This window comes from Patella vulgata, chromosome 2 (genome assembly GCF_932274485.2).
Source record: "Patella vulgata chromosome 2, xgPatVulg1.2, whole genome shotgun sequence".
Classification (NCBI taxonomy): Eukaryota; Metazoa; Mollusca; class Gastropoda; family Patellidae; genus Patella; species Patella vulgata.
In genome coordinates, this window is record NC_065880.2 from 27,912,103 (window position 1) to 27,933,812 (window position 21,710).

Sequence of the window (21,710 nt, forward strand, 5' to 3'; positions counted from 1 at the left end):
AATTGTTTGAGAAGACTGAAGACAGTGTATAGTGGATGCTATCATACTTTAAATAATTACTAAAACAAGTATATTAGATATGACAACATTAGATATTACAATGAATTATATTGGCAATGTACATTAATTCCCAGTGATGTGTGTATATAAATTTATATATTTTCTGTACAAAACAATTATATATTTACATATACACAACCAACATAATATATTACAAAAGTAACAATACATCACAAAAGTGACACAACACAAAAGTAACATAATAGTTGAAAACCCCAGATAAAATACACAGCTTGAACAATAATGGGAAAGCTAAAAACTCTTTATGAATTATGAATTACATTGTGTATCTCCTATTATTATTATGATTTACCATATGTTAAAGACATTTAAGATATTACTGTAAAGTGAAAATAAAAATTACTGCATGTATCAGTCTGTTGAAACAGGCATATATCCATTTGAAATTCATCTTTTGGGGGTTTTTTTACCAATAATTTCAGACACCCTGAACCAACATATCTTGAAGCAATAATATGATGGGGGTGCTCGATAGTATGAAACAGTACATGCGCTGTAGCCCAAAATCAACATTTTCTTGATTGTTACAATTTTTGAGAGCATTAAATTGAGTATCTCCCATGCTTACATGTAGTCAACAATTTTAATCCATTTTCAATAAATTCCATACATTCGTTGTTATAACCTTCAGTTAATTAAACATAGCCTTGGTTATTCTTTTTATTAAGCTCCTTTATAACTTCAATAGCAAGCCTTAATATAGGATAGTCTATTCCTTTTATTATTAGTACCGGGTATTAATTTTCTTCAGTAATATTATAAAGCTATATTCTTATGTTAAAAGAAAAATAAATGAATATATAAAAATGAATCTTCATGATTTTGATGATTTAAAAGTTTTTTTCAATATCAATATAAATATTTTAAATTTTTTAGCAGTAGGCCTATTAAACAACTGTCATCGATCTGAAGTTTTGTATATTGATCGTTCTGAAAATAATAAAAAAACTAAGTTAATTTAAATTGATGGCAAACAATAAGTCAATATTTCTGTCAAACAATGAAACGGTAAGTCAATATTTCAGTCAAACAATAAGTCATTATTTCAGTCAAAGTGTATGTCAATATTTCAGTCAAATAATAAGTTGAGATTTCAATTAAAAAATTAATTAACATTTCAAAGAAGTAATAAACATTTCAATCAAACAATAAGTAAATATTTCAGTCCAGCAAAAAGTCAAGATTTCATTCAAACAATAAGTTGATATTTCAATTAAACAATAAACAAAGATTTCAGTCAATCATTTAAACATAGATTTAATTAAACAATAGGTCATCAAAGATTTAGTGAAAATGCAAAGCATGTTTTGAGAATAGTATTCTTTATGGTTAAGTGGGTTGAGCGATTAATTCTGATCTCTAGAATTCCAACACTACCTGTATGTACAAGTGAGAATCAGGCTCATTTAGGCTTGTCTGAGATTTGAACACAGGACATTTGGATAAAGACTAGTTCAATGGTGAGGATGACAGTTCTCATGATTACTTCCGTGAGATGGAGAGACCAACATATGTGACATAGAGATGGACAGACAAGTGCATGTGATAGTGTGGCAAGCAGGCAGCTTCCACACAAGTAAGAAACCCTGGATGTGAAATGAAAAGAAGTAAAAATCTTTACCTTATAACATTTTGGTTAATAATAGAATTACATGGTGTAGATTTTGGTCCCTGTGATGGGGAGAATGTTTTACCACTTTTATTGACCACATGTATTGGTCGTTTATATTTCACGTTGTATGCATCAGACGAATGGGATGGATATGGATCAAATGTTCCAATCTTGGCACCAGCAGGCTGAAAAATTAAATTTATATAAATTACTGGTTCAGAATACATCATACAGTTAAAGTTTATGTGCAATTTCCCTGATTTGATATAATAATGTGTGCAAAGAGTAAATATTGATACAATTGCTAAATTGGTAATATCATCTTTTTAAGCCCAATCCCTAAACAACTAAATTGGTAATATCATCTTTTACCTCATTCCCTATACAATTGCTAAATTGACAATATCAGTTTTAAGTAAATTTACTATACAACTGCTAAATCAATATAGATATTATTTAAGCCCATTCACTATACAACTCCTAAATTATCAATTTTTATTTTATGCCCATAAATTAATATTAATAATATCAGCTTTATGTCCATTCTCTATACAACTACTAAGATAATTTCAGCTTTAAGTCAATTCTCTTACCTTTTTACCCGGAGAGCTTGGTTTAAATGGTTTAAGATCACGTTTCCCAGCAGATGAAACTTTACGTAATGGTGGAAGATTTTTATCAGATTTATATGGATTGTGATCAAAGTAGGCTTGTGGATGCATGTTTAGTTTAAAGGAGCCACCTTTCACAGATTTTCGATGAATTTCAATTTCTTTCTGTGAAGATAAAAGAAGACAATTCATTTTAAATTGTTCTAAAAGATGTTAATAACATAATTTTATGCTTTTAAATATTAAAGCCGCGGATCGTCTTTTCAGGAAATATGAATCCCTTTTTATTACAAATTGTGAAATTTGAATATCTAAAAGGAATATCAGTCCAAAAATGGTTCAATTCTGCTCACTATTTACAAAGATGTGAAAATCTAGCAACATTCAGCATCCTCTACAGACAATATAAAAAAGCCAGCCCCACCTGTAAATGTTGGGTAAAATGTTTGGATAGACTTAGTTTTAATCAGAATGAATCCCAGCAAGGATTTTATATAATTTTATAATCAATTTAAACACTTTTTAGCATGGATTAAGCCATGAAAAATTAGACATTGTCTAAAAAATTCATGATCAGGATCAGCAGCTTTAATAATCATGTGTGTGCAATAAATGGAATAAAACTTCACACTAATAATTGTTTACTGGTAATTAATAATAATGAATACTTAATTCAAATTGGTCTACTCTACTGTATATTTTAGTTTTATTTCAATTTTCAAACCTTTAATAATTCTCTAGCTCTATCATAGTTTTCACTTTTATATGGTGGATACCCACTGAGTGTTACACCAATATAGCTAAAACAAACACATGCCAAAATTTCAACAAAATGTTAATCAAACAAATTAATAAACAAACAAAACAAGTACTAAAAACTGGACTCTTTGTGTTTTTTTGTAATTTAAAATAAAGGAAGAAAATGGTAGACTAAAAAATTCATACGTATATTTGCTTTATTTCTTAAGATTTTTTAAAAAAAAATATGATAAATTAATTTACAGAATGTGCTTTCATGACATGACTTTTGACAGATTATTTAATTTACATTAACATATTGGTGCATTTTAGAATCCTGAGTCCAGTTTTTAAATTATTAATAGTTTTAAACATTACATGTATTTGCAATCTGATTATAAACATGTCAGATCTCTCTCTCTCTCTCTTGACATCAGGCCAACCTGACGTAATCCAGCTGCTTGTGTTCAAAGGGTTATATTAAAAAAACATTAACTGTTTAACTGTTAATATGAACAAAACATGTCAATAACAAGTAAAATAGAAAAGAGTTAATTTTAAAAATCAATTATGTATGTTAAGTTAGTTTGTAACAGAACAATCAACAAACAACTCTCAGCTCATGAACGCACCCTGGCTTTTTCACGATCATTTCCGTAAGATTCACTCATATTGTTAGGATATTTTCCTAAAGTAACTCCTACATATCTGAAAATGAAGACAGGTTATACCAAAAGAAATTAAAAGATATAAAAAGAAGGAAATAAAAAATCCCAAAATAATAATGTCTGACACATCAGGTAATTCTGTTTATTAAACTAATAAGCTTATCTTAGAAATAATAACCATTTTTTCAGCATCAAAGTAAACAAGAAAATATCAACATCCCATACCCATGTAGGCCTATACCAAAAACTAAGCGAAATTTCTTTCCAAGGAAATATAAAAATGATCAAATCTGATAAATCAATAATTAGCAAAAGGAACAACTACTCTAGATTGACGTGTGTACATGGTTTTATAAAGATATCTTGAACAGTTTAGAAGATATGCTCAGGAAACAAAACTAGGTGCAGCCATTTCGCTATATTCCTTTAACTACATTCAGCACATGATAATAATAAAAGCGTACCCAAAACCTGTTCCTTTCTTTCCAGGGTTTGTGAGAATATTTTTTCCTGGTGCTTTATATCCTTTTCCAGAAGCCGATGCTGGACTAAAAGCTGACACATTTCCTCCAAATGTTCCAAAATGACTTCCTAATCCAGACCTGTCAAAAGGAAAAAAAGATTTACATGTGTAAGTAATGTGATCCACAAAATCTAACTCTTATACATCCAAGCCACAATTGGTTTGGTATTGATAAATTGTGTTTTTTCAATATATTTATTGATAATGATATCTTCAAATAAATGTTCAGCACAAAGTTAAAAATGTCAGTTACTAGTTCATGTTAAATCATTATATTGCCAGCTAGTCCTGTCTGTTCTAGACACCATCTAAAAAAACCCATTTTTTTAGGTACTCTTAGAAGCTAGTACTGGGTATTGCCACTGCAGTCACGATATGAGATTGCGATTCAGGTTCTACAATATGATTCATACCATGATTCATAACAAGATCAATATTTACCAAGAAAACAACAGGATAAATGAATAATTGATATTTTTAGTCCTGTTGATGTTGAAGACCAAAATGAGGAACAAAACAATTAAAGTGTATACCTATGGATAATGTGTGACATGGATAATTAAGAGTGACAGTTTACTTACTGAAGCGACAAAAACAACAAAAAAGAATCGTGAAAAATTAATTCAGCATCTCACGATTCAATACGCAAAAAGTGAGAAGGTGAATCTTGATACAACGATTCAAGGATACAATCATATAAAACTTACGGTTTCTTATCACCATTACTTGGTAGAAATGCTTTTGATATATTTTTCTTTGATTCATCCATTCTATTAACTCTTCTCATCTTAATAGGATCACTGTATGATTCCCCTTCCAATACTCTGTTAAATTTATCACTAAAATATCCACCTTGTAAGGCTGATTTGATTTTCTCACCACCAGGTAACATCTGTCTACCTTTTGAGCTGGCATCATTGAAACTGACTGAAATAAGCAAAAATAAAAAGATTTATAAATATAATGTAGGACAAAGTAATCTCGTACCATTTCTGTAACATGGTACCAGTATATTTGATGGTTGACTTTAATTTATCAAACACAAAATCTCAACAGTTACTGGAGTGGTATAATTTTCAACATTGACAGTTTGCTATCCCGCAAAACTAATCAACATATAAAATCAAATTGTTTTATTTTTGACTCTAATAATTTATCTAGTCAGCTAATCAAAGTGGTCTAGCCTACTGTCTGAACCGGCATAAATTTTCAATGGATTTCTTCTATTATGGCTTAATTATGGCTATTAAAAACTTGCCTATGTGTTTGAAATCACCTCTCATTAAATAAAATCCATTGTACACCTAAATATCTCAACGATTAAAAGTTCTCTCATGAAAAAATTGAACTCATCACCAATTTAGACATCGAGATATAGGCCTACAACCGGGGTTTGCCAGGCAAGACACATTTTGCAAGAGATGGATAGAGAACACGCTAGAAAAAAAATGCAAATTTTTCATACATTCGGGGCCATAAAGATATCTTTTGAGTTTTATAAAAATCTGACATTTAGAGGGTCCACAACCTTCGTATTACATACAAGTCTTGTACACAATTTGCGTACAAGGAACAGTCATTTTAACGGGCAGTTACCGTCTAATTTTTAAGAAATTCAAACTCAATCATCATCAGGGTGTAACAATGAAATGCTTATTTAAACGATTTTTAAAATCGGACCAAAATTGCTATCTCTAGAGGATCACCAAGCTAAAATCACGATTTTTTCGTACTATCAGGGTCCATAATCTAGGAAGTTACGGTCCATTATGCGCGAATATTCTATATTTCAAGTTTCGTCAAAATCGGATAAAAATTGTGACCTGTAGAGTGTCCACAAACAAATTGTGGATAGACGGACGGGGGACGAAAATATACATCCACATAAAATTGTGGAGTATAAAAGTTACTTATCGGGATAGATCATTTAAGACAGGGGGTGGCAGCAAGTCTTGTCTATCGTAACGGTGTCTGGCTCTTTTACGACATTTCAAACTTTGTGTATGAATAAGCTATTGCTCTAGGACCCAGTAATGAATTTACTAATGAATTTAAAAATATAAATACACCTGTAGTCTGTTATTTTGTTTCTGTCTTGTATTAATTATTTGATTAGAGAGTTGGATGGGATTATTTCTTTTACACACAGGTGCAGAACAAAAAGAAGGACATTCGTTTTACGGGCCTTAAATCTCACCCTTGAATATCTTTAATATTTCTTGATGAACTTAAGCAGTCCTGTCATTTAAATTAACCTTGACAATCTGCTGTAGCTGAGGTAAATCCATAAATGCCGATGTATTTTACATTTTCCTTGGCAAAATAAAAAGCTGAGGCCATTGAATATGTATATAACAATATTTACAGTCCATTTTATTTTATACCAAAAATTATAATCAATAAATCATACTGCCCATCGGTTTAATTATCGACAGATAGTTCCATTTCTTTCTATTTCTCTTATGTTATTTCCGTTATGCAAAAACTATTCAAAATTTTATAATCGTGCGTCTCACATGACATATGCAATGTTGTGATAAACACTGTCGAAAATACAAGCAAATTGACTTTTCAAGAGATAATTTTTTTTTTGTTGGGATATTTAATTGTGCAATGGATTTTATTCAACGGGAGGTGATTTCAAATATGTAGGCAAGCTTTTAATAACAATTACTAAGTAGTTTGTTCACAATCAAAGAAATCTGTTTAAAATTTACGACGGTTCAGACAGAAACCTTTTAAAGGAGCTAAAATCGCTATGAATATTTGGGACCTAGAAATTGACACAAATGGGTCGCAATGCATATAATAATGTAATATGAATGTATAAACTGATTTACATTCAATTGTTTCTGTTTTTTTACTCTAATTTCAAAATACGGCAAAAGTCTCAATCAAATGGCAATCTCTATAGTGTTTGGTTATTCCGGTGTACACCAGGCGATAGTATTTATTGCGCATGCTCACCAGATAAGAATATGTGTCACCGTTTGACATGACTTGTGGAATATGTCTAGCCTCTTTCTTCGAGTCCCTTGTTAAGGTTACAAATTGCGCTAAAAGGGGTGCCAGTTAAATCGTCCACAAGCAAAGTCGTCCACAGTTAAGTTGTCCATGTCGTTTGGATTAAAAAAATCGTATTTCTACATCCCGAAATCAAATTAAATCGTGTGGATGAGTCAACCAATGCCGGGTGGACAACTCCACCAACAAGTGTGGACGACTTTGCTTATGGACGACTTGTTGACTGGCATTCACTGAAATGAAATGCATTTATGGTACACTGGTGTGCCACTGGTAAAAGGTTATTTTAATTTGTCTTAAATATTGGATATCAGAAGCCCATTTTTTCTCGGTAAGGTCACAACATCAATGTTGATTTAAATTGACAAATAATTCATGTTTTCAATGTTGAAGACTTTGAATCATATTGAGTTCAGTTAGGTATAGAGATTTTGGCTAGCTACCGCCACCGGTACTTTAATTATATATATAAAGAGGAATGAAATAAGTCATACTTCCTGGGGCCTTGTATTTGTCACCAATCGTCACATATCCCATTTCTTGGAACAGACCAACTCTCTCCATATCAGATTTTCGGTCACCCATCTTGCTGTTTTGCTACAACAACAGTTACTCAGGCTAAACAATTTATCAAGAACTTGCACCCCCAACGCGAAAATTAACACAAGATTTTCTCCGAACTCAGAAATAAATCCTTAAGAATATCTTCAGGTTCCGTTGGTAAGTTATCAACCTGTAAGTAAACAACTGTAAATGAGTTGATATCTAAAAACAAAACCGTTATACACCGTAAACAAACAATCTAAACTACAACAAGTTGACAAATTGACAAGCTTTAGCCTTCCATATTGTTGCCATAATTACTATGGTGATCATTCAACACGCATGCACATCCGGAAGTTGACAAACACTTCCGGTTGTCCTGAAATCTCTCCCGCGGTTATGATTTTTTTTACAGTTCGTTATTTAAAACAAGCAAAATTACAGAATTATGAAAAAAAATAGACATTAAACATTTACTAGCATTTTGGGCGACAACTGATTTATTCAAATAAACAACTGTCACAACATAAAGGTAGGTGGGATTTACCGAATCGGCTGAAATTTCGTGGGAGTTACTCGCTTATGCATCATCTCCCATTCACTTCAGGATACATACTGAATCAAAAGTGAAAGTAAATCCCAGTAGTTTCATTTCTTTGTCATAGAAAGAACGAATACAATAAATCAGTTAAAATATATTTGAAAAACTATTTTAATGCACATATTTCTGTGAGCACAAAAGATCCACTGTCGGCTATTAAAAGTAATATTTTTAACTTTTTTACTGATTTTTGCTCATTTGGCAAGGTGTTTGGTTGGCCAGCTTTAAAATATGTCCAGCACTCAGATTATCTGTATGACATTTCAGACTGAGGACCTTTGGGACTCGGGGAAATATGTCAACGTTTTGGACTCAGGCAGGTGACGTATCGGACTTGGGAATAAGTTGAAAGATATGGTTGAACATAAAAGTCAAATCAGTTATAACTAAAACTGCGATGCAGTGATGACGGGTTTCACCGATGCTACGTTACCCTTGAACTGATGTCACTTCCCGTACTAATGGAAACGTTAAATCCTAATAAGCCAAAAAACGATTACGGGTTCCGGTATATAAAAATAATACGTGCAGGTAAAATATACTATTGGTCATCAGTATAGGTTAATCACATACTGTATAGACCTAGAAATGGTTCCACTACTGATGTCTTCCGCCTTACTCCAGCCACAGTAGTGGCTCGTCCTACAGAGTTCCTTTGCGCAAGTTTTTTAGTGAAATCACTACAAAAAGGTTACTGGCCTATAGCTCCCTTGATTTACACATAAACTGACCCAAAACAGTACTGCACCTAGCTTAACATATAATAAATCATTTCCTATTGAAATAAAGGTGAAGCCTTACCGCATAATTATATGATTTGATGAAACCCAACTGCTACGCGAAATTTCAACTGGCTGGTGTCATGGCGGCTTGTGTAAAACGTCATTACAAGAAACATCGCTATGCAAATGTAGAACGCATAAACACAAAGAAAAACTGTTCGGTAACTATTTTAGTGGTCCAGTCTTCACTATTTGTCATAGAATTACTTATTCCAATACAAACTGTAATGATATGTGTTGACAATTGTATAGACCTACATAAGGAACAGCAATATTTACAATGTTGAATGTTTACGAAAAGAAATTATTTTTGAATTTCGACCTTTTTCCGAAATGGCACTATTCGGAACTTTGCAAGTTTAACTATTTAAGTCTGTGAGCTTGTCGGAATATACCACATAAACCTATCAAATGTGGTATCCTGATTTTACAACTTACGACTTGTACTGTTATATCAGCCTATTCTTGTACCACGTTTTTATCCATCACATGTTGTACTTATATCTCAGCCATATATATTCTATTAAACCACATTTTTACTTATTATTGTTGAGGGTTATGGGGACTCCCCAAGAAAACTTTGAAACTGAAATCCCACACTATGACCACCAGGATTGTAGATTATGGAGAAAGGGTACAAAAATGAAACGCCAAACATTTCACATTTAAGGTCCATGTATTCTAAGCGCGAACATGAACACGACCATACTCACCACTATGACTTTCATACTGAAATCAGCGATATGTTCAGCAACTTGAAAGTGGTCCAATATAGCCTGTAGTTTATTATACCAATAAATCTAAACAAATAAATGTAAAGAAATTATGATTCCCGAAAAATTTATGAAACAAATAAATGATCGATGCCTGTAGTGTAAAATGTCGCACACAGCCGAGTGGCACATGACAAAATGTTTTAATTCATAATCAAATGCAGTACAAATTCACTGTGTTCCAATTACGTACAAGAAAATGGAACTGTTTTATTATACATAAAAGTCATCAGATTTCGGCCCTTTATTTTGCCGACTGGAAAGCAAAATATTTTTTTCCCCAATTAAATTACCCGGTAAATAACATTCTTTTCCACTTTACCTGTCTGCCACAAAAAATTTGATTGCACGATAGTATGCCTATACTCTTGGATTTGTTGTAGTATTAGCCTTATATTGTATTATTCTACTTGCACCCATCAAACGTGGTACTGATGGAGAGTGATGAAACTTAGTGTATAGTTTTACTACTTCTAGTTCTACTAGGAATTTCAAAACGACTGAGTTTGATTGTGAACATTTTAAGCTTAGACAATCTGATTAAAACACAGGTCCTGTTTCATTTCGATTTTTTATAGTTCAGAATTTTGTTTTGCATGTCTTTACTACGCTAGGATCTGGAATAATTGTTATATAACCCGCATTCTGGATGATATAGGGGATTAGCCAATGAAACAATCTGTTGCGGTGAGTTTTGTGAGGTGCATGGAACTGTGGGTAACCCACTAGAAACATCAACGCTGATTGGTTAATCAAATGCCTGACGTCATAGGGTCAAAAGCCGCTTGTATGACCTCTGATGCGACGTCTCAGTACAACAGGTCAGATCTTCATGTAGTAGAGGTCATCGAAAGTATAAAAAAAAACGAAACGAAATATAGAACTGTATTTAAATCAGATTAATTCTTTGACTATGTATAGATAATCAGTTTGATTGCTCGATACTTTTGAAATTGATAAATGTGCAATTAATTGATATGTGTGATCTATTTATTTTGGGATTTTGGCGGTGGACATCAGCCTCACTGTTGGCTTGTTTTATATCATCCGGGGTTTTATTATCTCAGTCATAGCTGACCATTGTGAAGTTACTTTAGATAATCCATCTTGGGTTTAAGTCTACCCCTTAATATTGGGCGAATGGCTGTATAAAATACTACCTGGTCATATATCCATCAACCCTGCTTAGGCCTAATAAATTATTGTAATGAATATTTGGTTATGTTTTACAGATTAACAAAGATGGCTCCCCCACAGGAAGATGAAAACACACTGAAAATTCTCCTAGCAACAGATATTCACCTGGGTTACATGGAAAAAGATCCAATTAGAGGCAATGATTCACTTGTAGCATTTGAAGAAATTCTTGAAATTGCAAAGAAAAAAGAAGTTGATTTCATTTTACTCGGTGGAGATTTATACCATGACAATAAACCTAGCAGACGGACATTACACGGCAGTATGGCTTTATTACGACGTTATTGTATGGGGGACAAACCGATTCAGTACGAATTTCTCAGTGACCAGTCAGTTAATTTTTCACATTGTCAGTTTCCTCTCTTGAATTACGAAGATCAAAATTACAATGTTTCTATGCCAGTGTTTTCTATACATGGTAACCATGACGATCCCACCGGTACAGGCAATTTGTGTTCTTTAGATCTTCTTCATTCAGCAGGACTTGTTAACTATTTCGGCAAAACATCATCACTAGAAAAAATCCAGTTATCTCCCTTACTACTGGAGAAAGGAACGACTAAACTTGCACTGTATGGACTTGGATCAGTCAGAGATGAAAGACTGCACCGAATGTTCGTGCATAAAAATATTGCAATGCTTCGACCAAAAGAAAACAAAGATGACTGGTTTAACATTTTTGTTATTCATCAAAATCGATCGAAACATTCCGCAACCAATTATATTCCTGAACAATTCTTGGACGACTTTCTTGACCTTGTGTTTTGGGGTCATGAACACGAATGCAGAATCGATCCTGAGTGGAATGGAAATCAAAATTTTTATGTTACTCAGCCTGGAAGTAGCATTGCTACATCGTTAAGTGAGGGCGAGTCTGCTACGAAACATGTTGGTTTGTTAATGATTCGTGGTAAAGATTTTAAAATGACTAAAATCCCTCTAGAGACAGTACGACAGTTCTATATAGAAGATATTGTATTGAGTGAAACTACGTTAAGTCCTGATGATCATGATGTCAGTAAAAAGGTTGAAGCTTATTGTCAACAAAAAGTTGAAAATCTTTTACAAAAAGCAGGTATTCTATGTTAAAATGAATTTTAAAAAAAAAAAAATACCCATCGGTATATTCTGAATGTTTGGAAGTGGATGTCGGACAGCTAAGAGGCATTTTTTCAAATGAAAAAAAGAGCCTAATGATTTCACTGTCATATGTCATGATTTGACCGATGATACTTCTGAATGCTCACTCCAGTTTACGAAGTGAAATAAAATGGGGTTTTCTTCATCAATGCAGTGTGCTATGGAGGGCAAGTTTGCCTTGATAGCAGTGCTACAGCCTCCTCTAACTATGATTACAAACTGAAAGAAGATATTTAACATGCATCCTGTCAGTGGCTGTCACCCTCTGTCTTGCTTTCTTTTGGCCAACGCCAGTATCAATGTAGGGACATGCTGGTGAATCCCAGAGCCTTGTGCCTCCCAGATTACAACAGGTGTCATGTGAATGTAACTCAATGGAGTCAATACCAATAGATAAATGTATGGTATATATAGATTGTCTATAGAAGTAAGCCTATCTTATTATAATATAAACTGATCTGGTAATGAATAAATGATTTTATTTCTGTCAACAGAAGCTGAACACACTGGTAATGCTAAGCAACCTGATAAACCTTTAATCAGAATACGAGTTGATTACGCTGGTGGATTTGAACCTTTTAGTGTTTACAGGTAAGATGAAAATTCAGCTATTGAATTTCATGTAATATTAGTTACCAGTACTGTATTTAAGTTGGGGTTGAGTGGCTGAATGGTCTAAGGCGCTCTAGTTCTTAAGAGCCTGTTCTGTCATTAAGTCAAGCGAAGTGGTTGTGATTTCCAGCTTGTACATTTATTTGACAATGAATAAGGTCGTCTATCCATTTCTCACTATGTTAATACAATATTGACCTAATGGACATCAAACCCCATTTCTCTTTCTGGCCCACAATTAGTCTATATTGTGGAAACTTAAGACTACCATACTTTATTACAAGGAATTAATGCTACTTTATAAGCGGTACCTGGTAATAAAAATCATATACGTAAACAGAACATATCTCAAACTTTGATTAAGGAAATAGACCTTTAATGTCCTACTTTTTTGTACCAAAAAAAGCTAATAATGAAGACAGGCCTACCCCATGTTATGAGTAGTATGAGGGAAAGTTTGGCCAGACAGCTGTGTTTCGACCAACTCTTCTTCGATTTCCAACTACCAAGGATTCTTTTATGTGAACGCCAATATGTACACAGGGCCTTAAATTTTTGTCCCACTCGACCGGCAAGGGGAAACAAGGCTTGAAAATGTCAAGAAACTTTCTCGTCCAATACCAGAACCTTAACCTGGACCTCCTGCCTAGTGAGTGAGTGCCATACTCAAACCGTAGTAAAGTAGCTCGATTTGGATTAAGGAAATACTGTGTTACTGAATCATTTGGATCAGTACCTGAAAGTATATGCGTTCATATACATTGTGCCAAGAGTTTCATTATCTTCAGTTATATTGTTTTGTCTATGGTATAACCTCAGTGCGAATATATTTGCATATATTTCAGATTTGGTCAGAAGTTTGTAGATCGTGTAGCTAATCCTAAAGATGTTGTATTGTTCCAGAGAAAAAGGGTAAATACAGCTAAAAAGGAGGAAGGGGGAGAAGGGGGTAAGCTTGTATTGTTTTGTTTATTCATGGCCTACATTAATGGTGGATGGTAGACTAAAATATCAGTTATACCCAATCCTGAGTTGATTTGTTCATTTACTTATATTGTAAGGACTAAATAATTTTATGACCTGTTTTTTTTTTGTAGATGGTTGAATTATCAACACTAGACTTTGAATTTATATTACCTAAAAGTCTGTGTCATTTCTTGTAACTGTTAGGAACCTTAGGAGCCATGAGTGAGTATGGCGCTGGCTCACTAACCAGGAGGCTCAGTTCAATCTTGGTCCAAAAATACAGTAAACTGTGTCATTTCCTGTAACTGTTAGTAGCCATGAGTAAGTGTGGCGCTGGCTTACGAACCAGGAGATCTCAGTTGGATCTCACTTTTGGCCCAAAAAGTTCCTAAGGATTTCCAAGAGGGCCTGCTAACTAAAAGCATCCTGTTTTTCAGATGGTACCAAAAATGGCTGCATGTTAAAGATCCTCTGACATTGGAAATCGAAATAAGAGTAAGCCATAGTGCTACCCTCAGGGAAAAAATTTCTTTTATAGCACTCAGCATGGCATATGGCTGTTTTCATCTTGGACTTGGTTAAAGACATTAATCTTGCATTATTTATGATTTTAGATGCTGAATTGTTAGCCAATATTAAACCTCAGTCGTTAGATAGTGCTAGAGTAGAAGATATGGTTCGTGAATATTTTAATAAAGTTGATGGTGTAAGTTAGAGAGTTTATACCTTCCTTACTTTAGGTGCCCACTGTAGTCAAGTGGTAATAGTAATCCCAATGGGAGCATGGAAGAACTATCCAGATCTTTCAAGACCAGTACTCATTTATCAGATAGCACTTGTGGGACTGATAAAAAGAGCTTGTCTTTTATTTTAGACATTAACATGCATGTAAAAAAACCTTGACCATTGGAATTCGAAGAAGTGTAGGTGGAAACATCCAGTCCAATTTCTGCCTCTCGATATAACAATGAAAATAAAAATAACCATATGTTACTCTCAAAATGATTGTTTTGAAAAAGACATAAAATCTGATCCAATTATACTTTAACACATTTACAGATATTACATTTTTGTAATGCACTATTATATTATTTGCAGGCAAATCAACTTCAAGTTTTAACAGAGAAAGGAATGGGTGATGCTATTAAGGAATATGTTGATAAAGAGGAGAGAGAGGCCATATCTGAACTTGTCAAATATCAAATTGGAAAAACGCAGAAATATCTGAAAGATAGAAACGCACCAGAGGAGATAATCGACGTAGAAATTTGTCGATTTAAAGAAGAACGTAAACAAAAGAAACAAGAAGATGAAGAAATACAAGAAGCTCTTAAAATCGCGATAAGCAAACGAGAATCGCAAAATTCCACAGGTTACCAGGATGATGAAAATAATGATTCGATAATGGATTCAGATGAAAGTGAAAGTTCCTCTGTGTCATCAACAAGTCGTGGCCGAGGAAGGGGTCGAGGGTCAAGAGCAAGAGGGACATCAAATCAGAGTACAAGAGGTCGTGGTAGTCGAGGAGGTAGAGGAAAGAAAGCAGCTGTAGTTGTTGAGAATAATAACACTATAATGAATTCATTCTCTCGAGCCTCATCACAAAGAGCTGGTGCCAAAGCAGTAAAATATAAGTAAGTCATTGTTTTGTTTTATTCTGTTTCCATATATTTTCTGTTAGCCATCGTTGTCCTGAGTTCGAACAGTCTAGTTGTTTGGATAACATGAAAAACCGAGGGGCCATGTACACGGCTGACAGTTGAAATTCGACAAAGAGTAGGTCGAAATGCCGCTGTCCGGACACAATTTCCCTCATAGCACACCCAGGTCTTCATTAGCCCTGTTGGCGAAGAAAAGGAGGGTTTGAAGCCCAAAACCATTTTCAGATATTTTGAAGTGAAAACCTTGATTGACACCTAAATGACCTTGTTTTACTCTGACTAGAACATCTTATACCACTCATCAGTTTTAATTAGGCAACTCATGGACTGCTACCGTTTTAACAGTTTCCTATGACTTTCTAAATTTTAGATGTTGGTATGCCGAATGTGATGCAGAGAGAGAGAGAAATGGGGTTTAACCGTGTTTAACGTCCACTCGACACAAACTAGGTCATTTCGGGACTAACATATGGTTCAATTTTATTTCCATAATTCGTTTGTGCATAGGGGTCTTTAGCAGTGGGAGGAAACCGGAGGACCCGGAGTAAACCCACGAGGTTGGACAGGCAACTGATGCAGAGAGAGGGGTATAGAGCACCTGATACCACTTCTTGTTTGAGTCACATATACATAGTAGCTAATAACTTTTATTTGTACTTCTGTGTTGATAAAGATTTTTATTTATAACCAGTATGCTTATGTATACGGTTTTTATTGTATGGTTGGTCTCGGACCATTATATATTGAATAAACATATTATTTTTATGAATTTTATTTTACAGAGATTCAGGATCGGAGCCAGATGATGATACGTTTAATATTCCCTCCTCTAGTCGTAAACGTAAAAACACAAGTCCTGCTACATCTGCAGCTAGAACTAAAACCAAGAAACCTGTTACTTCTGATTCTGACAGTGATGAGGAATTATTCTCGTCTAGCAAAAGACGAAGATAAAAAAATTGTGATTAAAAATATTGTTTGTTGATTGTAAATCATAAACAAAATTCGTGTTAGCTTGCTACAAATTTATGATGAAAAATCTAGTTAGGCCGTGTTGAATTGATTCCTTGTTTCTACTCGCCCGCGCGCTTAGGTCGAGGACCCCGAAAATCGTGCGCTTGCGTTTTTAACACAAAAAAAAAAATTCAAAAAATCTAAATAAAATTCTACCAAACATCAGAAGTCAATTCTCGTTGTTTATTCCTCGTTACGAACTAAATAAGTAAGTGCAGGGGGCCGCACTACACGCAAAACAAAAATCTACAAGATAAACCTGCGGACAAGACAGAAAATAGGCATTGCACCGAATAAACAAATATCAAATCAAGTGAATGGTTCCGGTTGATAATACACATGTAGGGGCCCGCATACTATGGAATAAGTTACACTGTATATGATTGGATGAATTCCGCAAAATGGCGCGTGTAGCAGTCATTTCGGCTAATGAGAAAGCATATTATAAACTGTAAGACAATCGCTAATATTCAACCGCGAACCTGAATAATCAATTTTTTCATTGGCTAAAATTATAACACATGTCATTATTATTCAAGTATTACCCAATCATATCTTGTGTAATAAATAACGCACGCCTTACAAAATGGTGAGCTATGCCGGTACATAGGTAAATTCGCGTACCGGTCGGCCTAATTTATTGATGTTCAAGGAAATAATAGTGGCCCCGTTCGTTCGTTTCTGGAGTTTAACGAACGAACGAACAAACGGGACCACTATTATTTCCTTGAACATCAATAAATAAATTAGGCCAACCGGTACGCGAATTTACTTATCTCGACTCGACTTCGGTGGTTATTCCCAGCACTTTCACGTTCGATGATATTATCGAAACCATCTATAACTCAACAAGCAAATCAAATATCGTCTAACTGGAATGTTTCCATTGTATTTTAACACAAGAATACGGAAAATTTATATCAAAATATGGTTATTTCATTTTTTAAAAAGTTAAACAAAGAAGCCACTTGTTACCAAATTTTAGTTTGTTATTAAATTTATTTAATTAAATATTATCTGTGTTTTTATTCTAACCAATAATATAACTAGATTATTTATAATATTATTAAAAATGGTACATAACCCTCAGACTATATAGGTATTATGCCAGACCACTTTGTGTTTTGAAACCCACTTTGTGTTGTGTTTACCGCACTACCGCTCATGATTGCCAGAGTGGTGGCAGGAGAAACAAGGAATCAATTCAACACGGCCTTAATATCAATATGACATTTATTGAATTAAATTAAGTGAGTGCTATAAATAACTCTGTTCAAACAGCTTCTAAATACTACTGTAGAGAATTGGAATGTCTGTAATTAACAGGAAATAGAGCCCTGTTGTCAGTGGTGCAGGACGGTAGGCCTGGCAAGGAAAAGGATCTACGGGTTGTTGTTAGGATGGTACGAAAAACCAAGGTGTAATTGTTCGCGAGGACTTAAACAACCCTTGACAGTTAAATTTTCCCCCATAGCACACTGCATGGCATGTGCCCCATTTCATCTCAAAATACCATGATAGAGAATTTAGTGAATGCATCAAGTTTGATACAATGAAGTTATGATTGATGTGATCAGTGAATACGTATGATATTTAATATAACACATCAGTAGGATTTCACTTGATAGGATATTGATTGAAAAAGGTTAGAAATTCAGCTTGGTATTATTCATGTCTTGAAAGGTCCTTTTTGAGTTATGCCCCTTCGTTGCTAAACCTTGTTACACTCTAGATTCTAAAAATGATGATCATCTCTTTAGATAAGATTAGGTTGTTGAGTTGCTGATCTAACTGACTATGGTTATGTAAATAACTGTCAGTAAACTATATGGCCATGCAAATATAGAATTCTGGTTCCTAGATAATCGTTACCAAAGAATGGGCTTGGGTGGTTTCATTTTGGCAAAGATAAAAATCTTACTTGCTTGTCCTTTGTGACTAAATAACTAACCCTACATTTCAATGGTCTAGGCTTATGTTAGAATCTGTTAAATAAAATACAAATGGAGAGGAATTCCCTTTACTACTACTTCAATTCTTTGCAAACTGAGCTGGACTTTTAATCCCCAATTCACAGCCTTTCATGACAAGAATCAGCTTGAAGAAGCTCACAGGAAACCAGGGGTTGGTTTAAACCAGAGTCGAATTTGTTTAAAAAAAAACTGTAGGATTCAATACTTTGCAAACCGAGCTGGAATTTTGATCCCCAATTCACAGTCTTTCATGACGAAAATCAGTTTAAGGAAGCTCACAGGAAACCAGAGGGTTGTTTTAAACACGAGTCGAATTTGTTTAAATAAAAATGGGACACCCAGCTCCTTTCAGGTGACTGATTTGCATCTGAGAACTAGAATAGATTTAAAAGGCCTAATGTTATTGTTTTGTATGTATATTAAATATACAGTGTTCTTTCTGTTTGTTACAGTTCATTCACTTTATTACACAATAAATTTTTTTTAATAATTTTTGTTTCAGTTTTATCAGAAATTAACCTTATGGGAAGAGCTTGGGTTGCTCAAGTAACTTTGTCCAAAATATCCCCCTGAATTTCCAATATTTTAAATGAATGTGTATGGCCTTACTAAGTAAAAGTAAGTTTGATTATCCATGGACCTTAATCCATGCTAAAAAGTACTCAAATTGTTATATAACATAAATATCAATGGTAGCTAATCTTCCGGCTTGTTTTGGTCAGATTACAATGACACCCTGTCAAAAGATTACAGGGGGCACTGGCTTAAACATGCATTATGCAAGAGCAAAATCTGCTTATTACAAGTCTTTCTTTAGGCCATAAAGTCTTTCTTTCTTTAGACCATAATAAACTCTTGATGTTAAGGCTAGCCTTCGATATTGGCTGGATTAGATTCCTGTATGCCGCTAAAGGCTGTTGATAATTAAATTAAAAAAAGTAGATAATCGAGACTTGCTGTTTATATTAATGATTTTAGTAATGATGACCGAGACTATGCCAAAATTTCACAAGCTTCTTTCTCGGCTCATGGTGGATCAATTTGACTGAAATTTTCAGCAAATTACCTTTACACTATCTAGTTTTTAACTATTATAGCGAGAACTGCCATCTCGTTATCTTATCTCCCATAATGTATCTTTAAGGCTTTAAGTAATATCTCATTTATATCTGCTGTAAATGATGCCAAATGTTTGCAAGGGATTCCTCCATTCTTCAAATACATTTTAAGACAATAGTAGGTTACATTTAAAAGATCGACTGGGCTGTAGCACAATCTGGTGCTGTGTTATCTAGGTTTAACATAGCCATTATCTGTTAACTTCTTCCTCTGATGCAGATCTATGTGAATAGTGACCTCAGTGGTTTGAGGCTAGCCGATCTCGTCATTAGCTTATCCGGATTCATCTGCACATGTAATACTTGTATTATCATACACACATCCTTGTATTCCAGTGGTATCGTTCCGTTCTACTCCACTAACTGAGGATGTCATACATATTGATCTTTAATTTCTTTGATATTGGTGGAAATTTGAAATGTTGGGAGTGGTATCGTAGATTTACTCCCATTTTCATTTCATTTGAGAATTAAGCTTGCAAAGAAAAATTTTACAGTTTTGTGTCTTTATCAATTATCTGGAGTATTTGGAAATTGAAATACATTTAAGTTTAGCATAACCTTTTTGATTAGCATGAAAAAGTATTCATATGATGAAGTTTAAGTAAATGTTTGAAAAAGACAGATATGCCTGCCAAGGTTGTGATATAACTGATTTTGAGTTCCAGACGCAATGGAACAGAACCATTTTCCTAATCTAGATTAGTTGTATCTTACAAAATGTCATTTTTATACACCCACATTGAAATGTGGTTGTATATTGTTGTAGGTCTGGCGTCCACAATTGCTTGTGGAAGCTCTATAGGCTAAAGTTAATATCCGATTGACTTTAAATTTATACACAGTGTTTAAGGTCATGAGACGAGGAAGCCTATTGATTTTCAGCGATTTTCGATAATTACTGCCAGAGTTATGGCCATTGATCACTTTTAAAAATCTTGTGGACGCTCTAGAGGTCAAAGTTAATATCCAATTGACTTCAAATTTATACACAGTGTTTAAGGTCATGAGACGAAGACGTCTATTGATTTTCAGCGATTTCCGATAAATACTGTTAGAGTTATGGCCCTTGATCACTTTGAAAAATCTTGTGGACGCTCTAGAGGCTAAAGTTAATATCCGATTGACTTTAAATTTATACAGTGTTTAAGGTCATGAGACGAAGAAGCCAATTGATTTTCAGTGATTTCCGATAATTACTGCCAGAGTTATGGCCCTTGATCACTTTGAAAAATCTTGTAGACGCTCTAGAGGCTAAAGTGAATATCCGATTGACTTTTAATTGATACACAGTGTTTAAGGTCATAAGACGAGGAATCCTATTGATTTTCAGTGATTTCCGATAATTTTTGCAAGAGTTATGGCCCATGATCACTTTGAAAAATCTTGTAGACGCTCTAGAGGCTAAAGTGAATATCCGATTGACTTTTAATTGATACACAGTGTTTAAGGTCATAAGACGAAGAATCCTATTGATTTTCAGTGATTTCCGATAATTTTTGCAAGAGTTATGGCCCATGATCACTTTGAAAAATCTTGTGGACGCTCTAGAGGATAAAGTTAATATCCGATTGACTTTAAATTGATACATTGTTTAAGGTCTTGAGACGAACATGTATATTGATTTTCAATGAATCTTTATGACTTGAACAGGTAAATCCATGATGTTAAAAGTTTCGTATACTAAACGTTAGCATGGGGCAGAACTTTATAAAAACTAAACAAATTCTAATGGTTTTCTGATAATTAGTTAATGAGTTGTTACTTTTAATCAGATTTTGATGTATTATAGATGTTTCATTACTGAAAAAAGTAAAAATATGCGACAACTCTTGTTGACTACCCGGACGATATAGCTGGTGTGGGCGTATGTTTCGTTGCCTGGCAACCTATCTTTAACTTTGTGAAGGACATGTATTAAAAATAAAACTGAAAAAAGACAAATCTGTACCATACAAAATGACACACACCTGAAGAATTATGCCAGACAAAGCTTTAATTCGTACCTGACAAGGTCTGTGACAAGTGCCTAATTTCCAGGCCGGCTGATAATCAAATAACACATTAAAAATA

General features: G+C 34.0%; 2 protein-coding genes across 3 annotated transcripts; one reads left to right on the top strand and one right to left on the bottom strand.

Moving 5' to 3' along the window:
* Positions 1-95: 95 nt before the first annotated feature.
* Positions 96-8,118, bottom strand: LOC126812261 (UPF0602 protein C4orf47 homolog). 2 transcript variants are annotated; one of them, XM_050538549.2, is made up of 7 exons: positions 7,752-8,118; positions 4,941-5,160; positions 4,175-4,312; positions 3,029-3,104; positions 2,287-2,469; positions 1,703-1,878; positions 96-1,011 (listed from the first exon to the last, which is right to left on the bottom strand). In XM_050538549.2, the coding sequence occupies exons 1-7, from the start codon at positions 7,840-7,842 to the stop codon at positions 969-971; spliced, it is 927 nt and encodes a 308-aa protein (XP_050394506.1). In that variant the 5' UTR covers positions 7,843-8,118; the 3' UTR covers positions 96-968. The 2 variants fall into 2 exon arrangements, with proteins under 2 accessions (XP_050394506.1, XP_050394507.1); XM_050538550.2 differs by lacking the exon at positions 3,029-3,104 and adding an exon at positions 3,675-3,750.
* A 66-nt stretch (positions 8,119-8,184) lies between these two features.
* LOC126812260 (double-strand break repair protein MRE11) lies at positions 8,185-17,169 on the top strand. Its single transcript, XM_050538548.2, has 7 exons — positions 8,185-8,332; positions 11,189-12,228; positions 12,788-12,884; positions 13,751-13,854; positions 14,486-14,577; positions 14,970-15,505; positions 16,315-17,169. The coding sequence occupies exons 2-7, from the start codon at positions 11,199-11,201 to the stop codon at positions 16,484-16,486; spliced, it is 2,031 nt and encodes a 676-aa protein (XP_050394505.1). The 5' UTR covers positions 8,185-8,332; positions 11,189-11,198; the 3' UTR covers positions 16,487-17,169.
* The last annotated feature ends 4,541 nt before the right edge of the window (positions 17,170-21,710 follow it).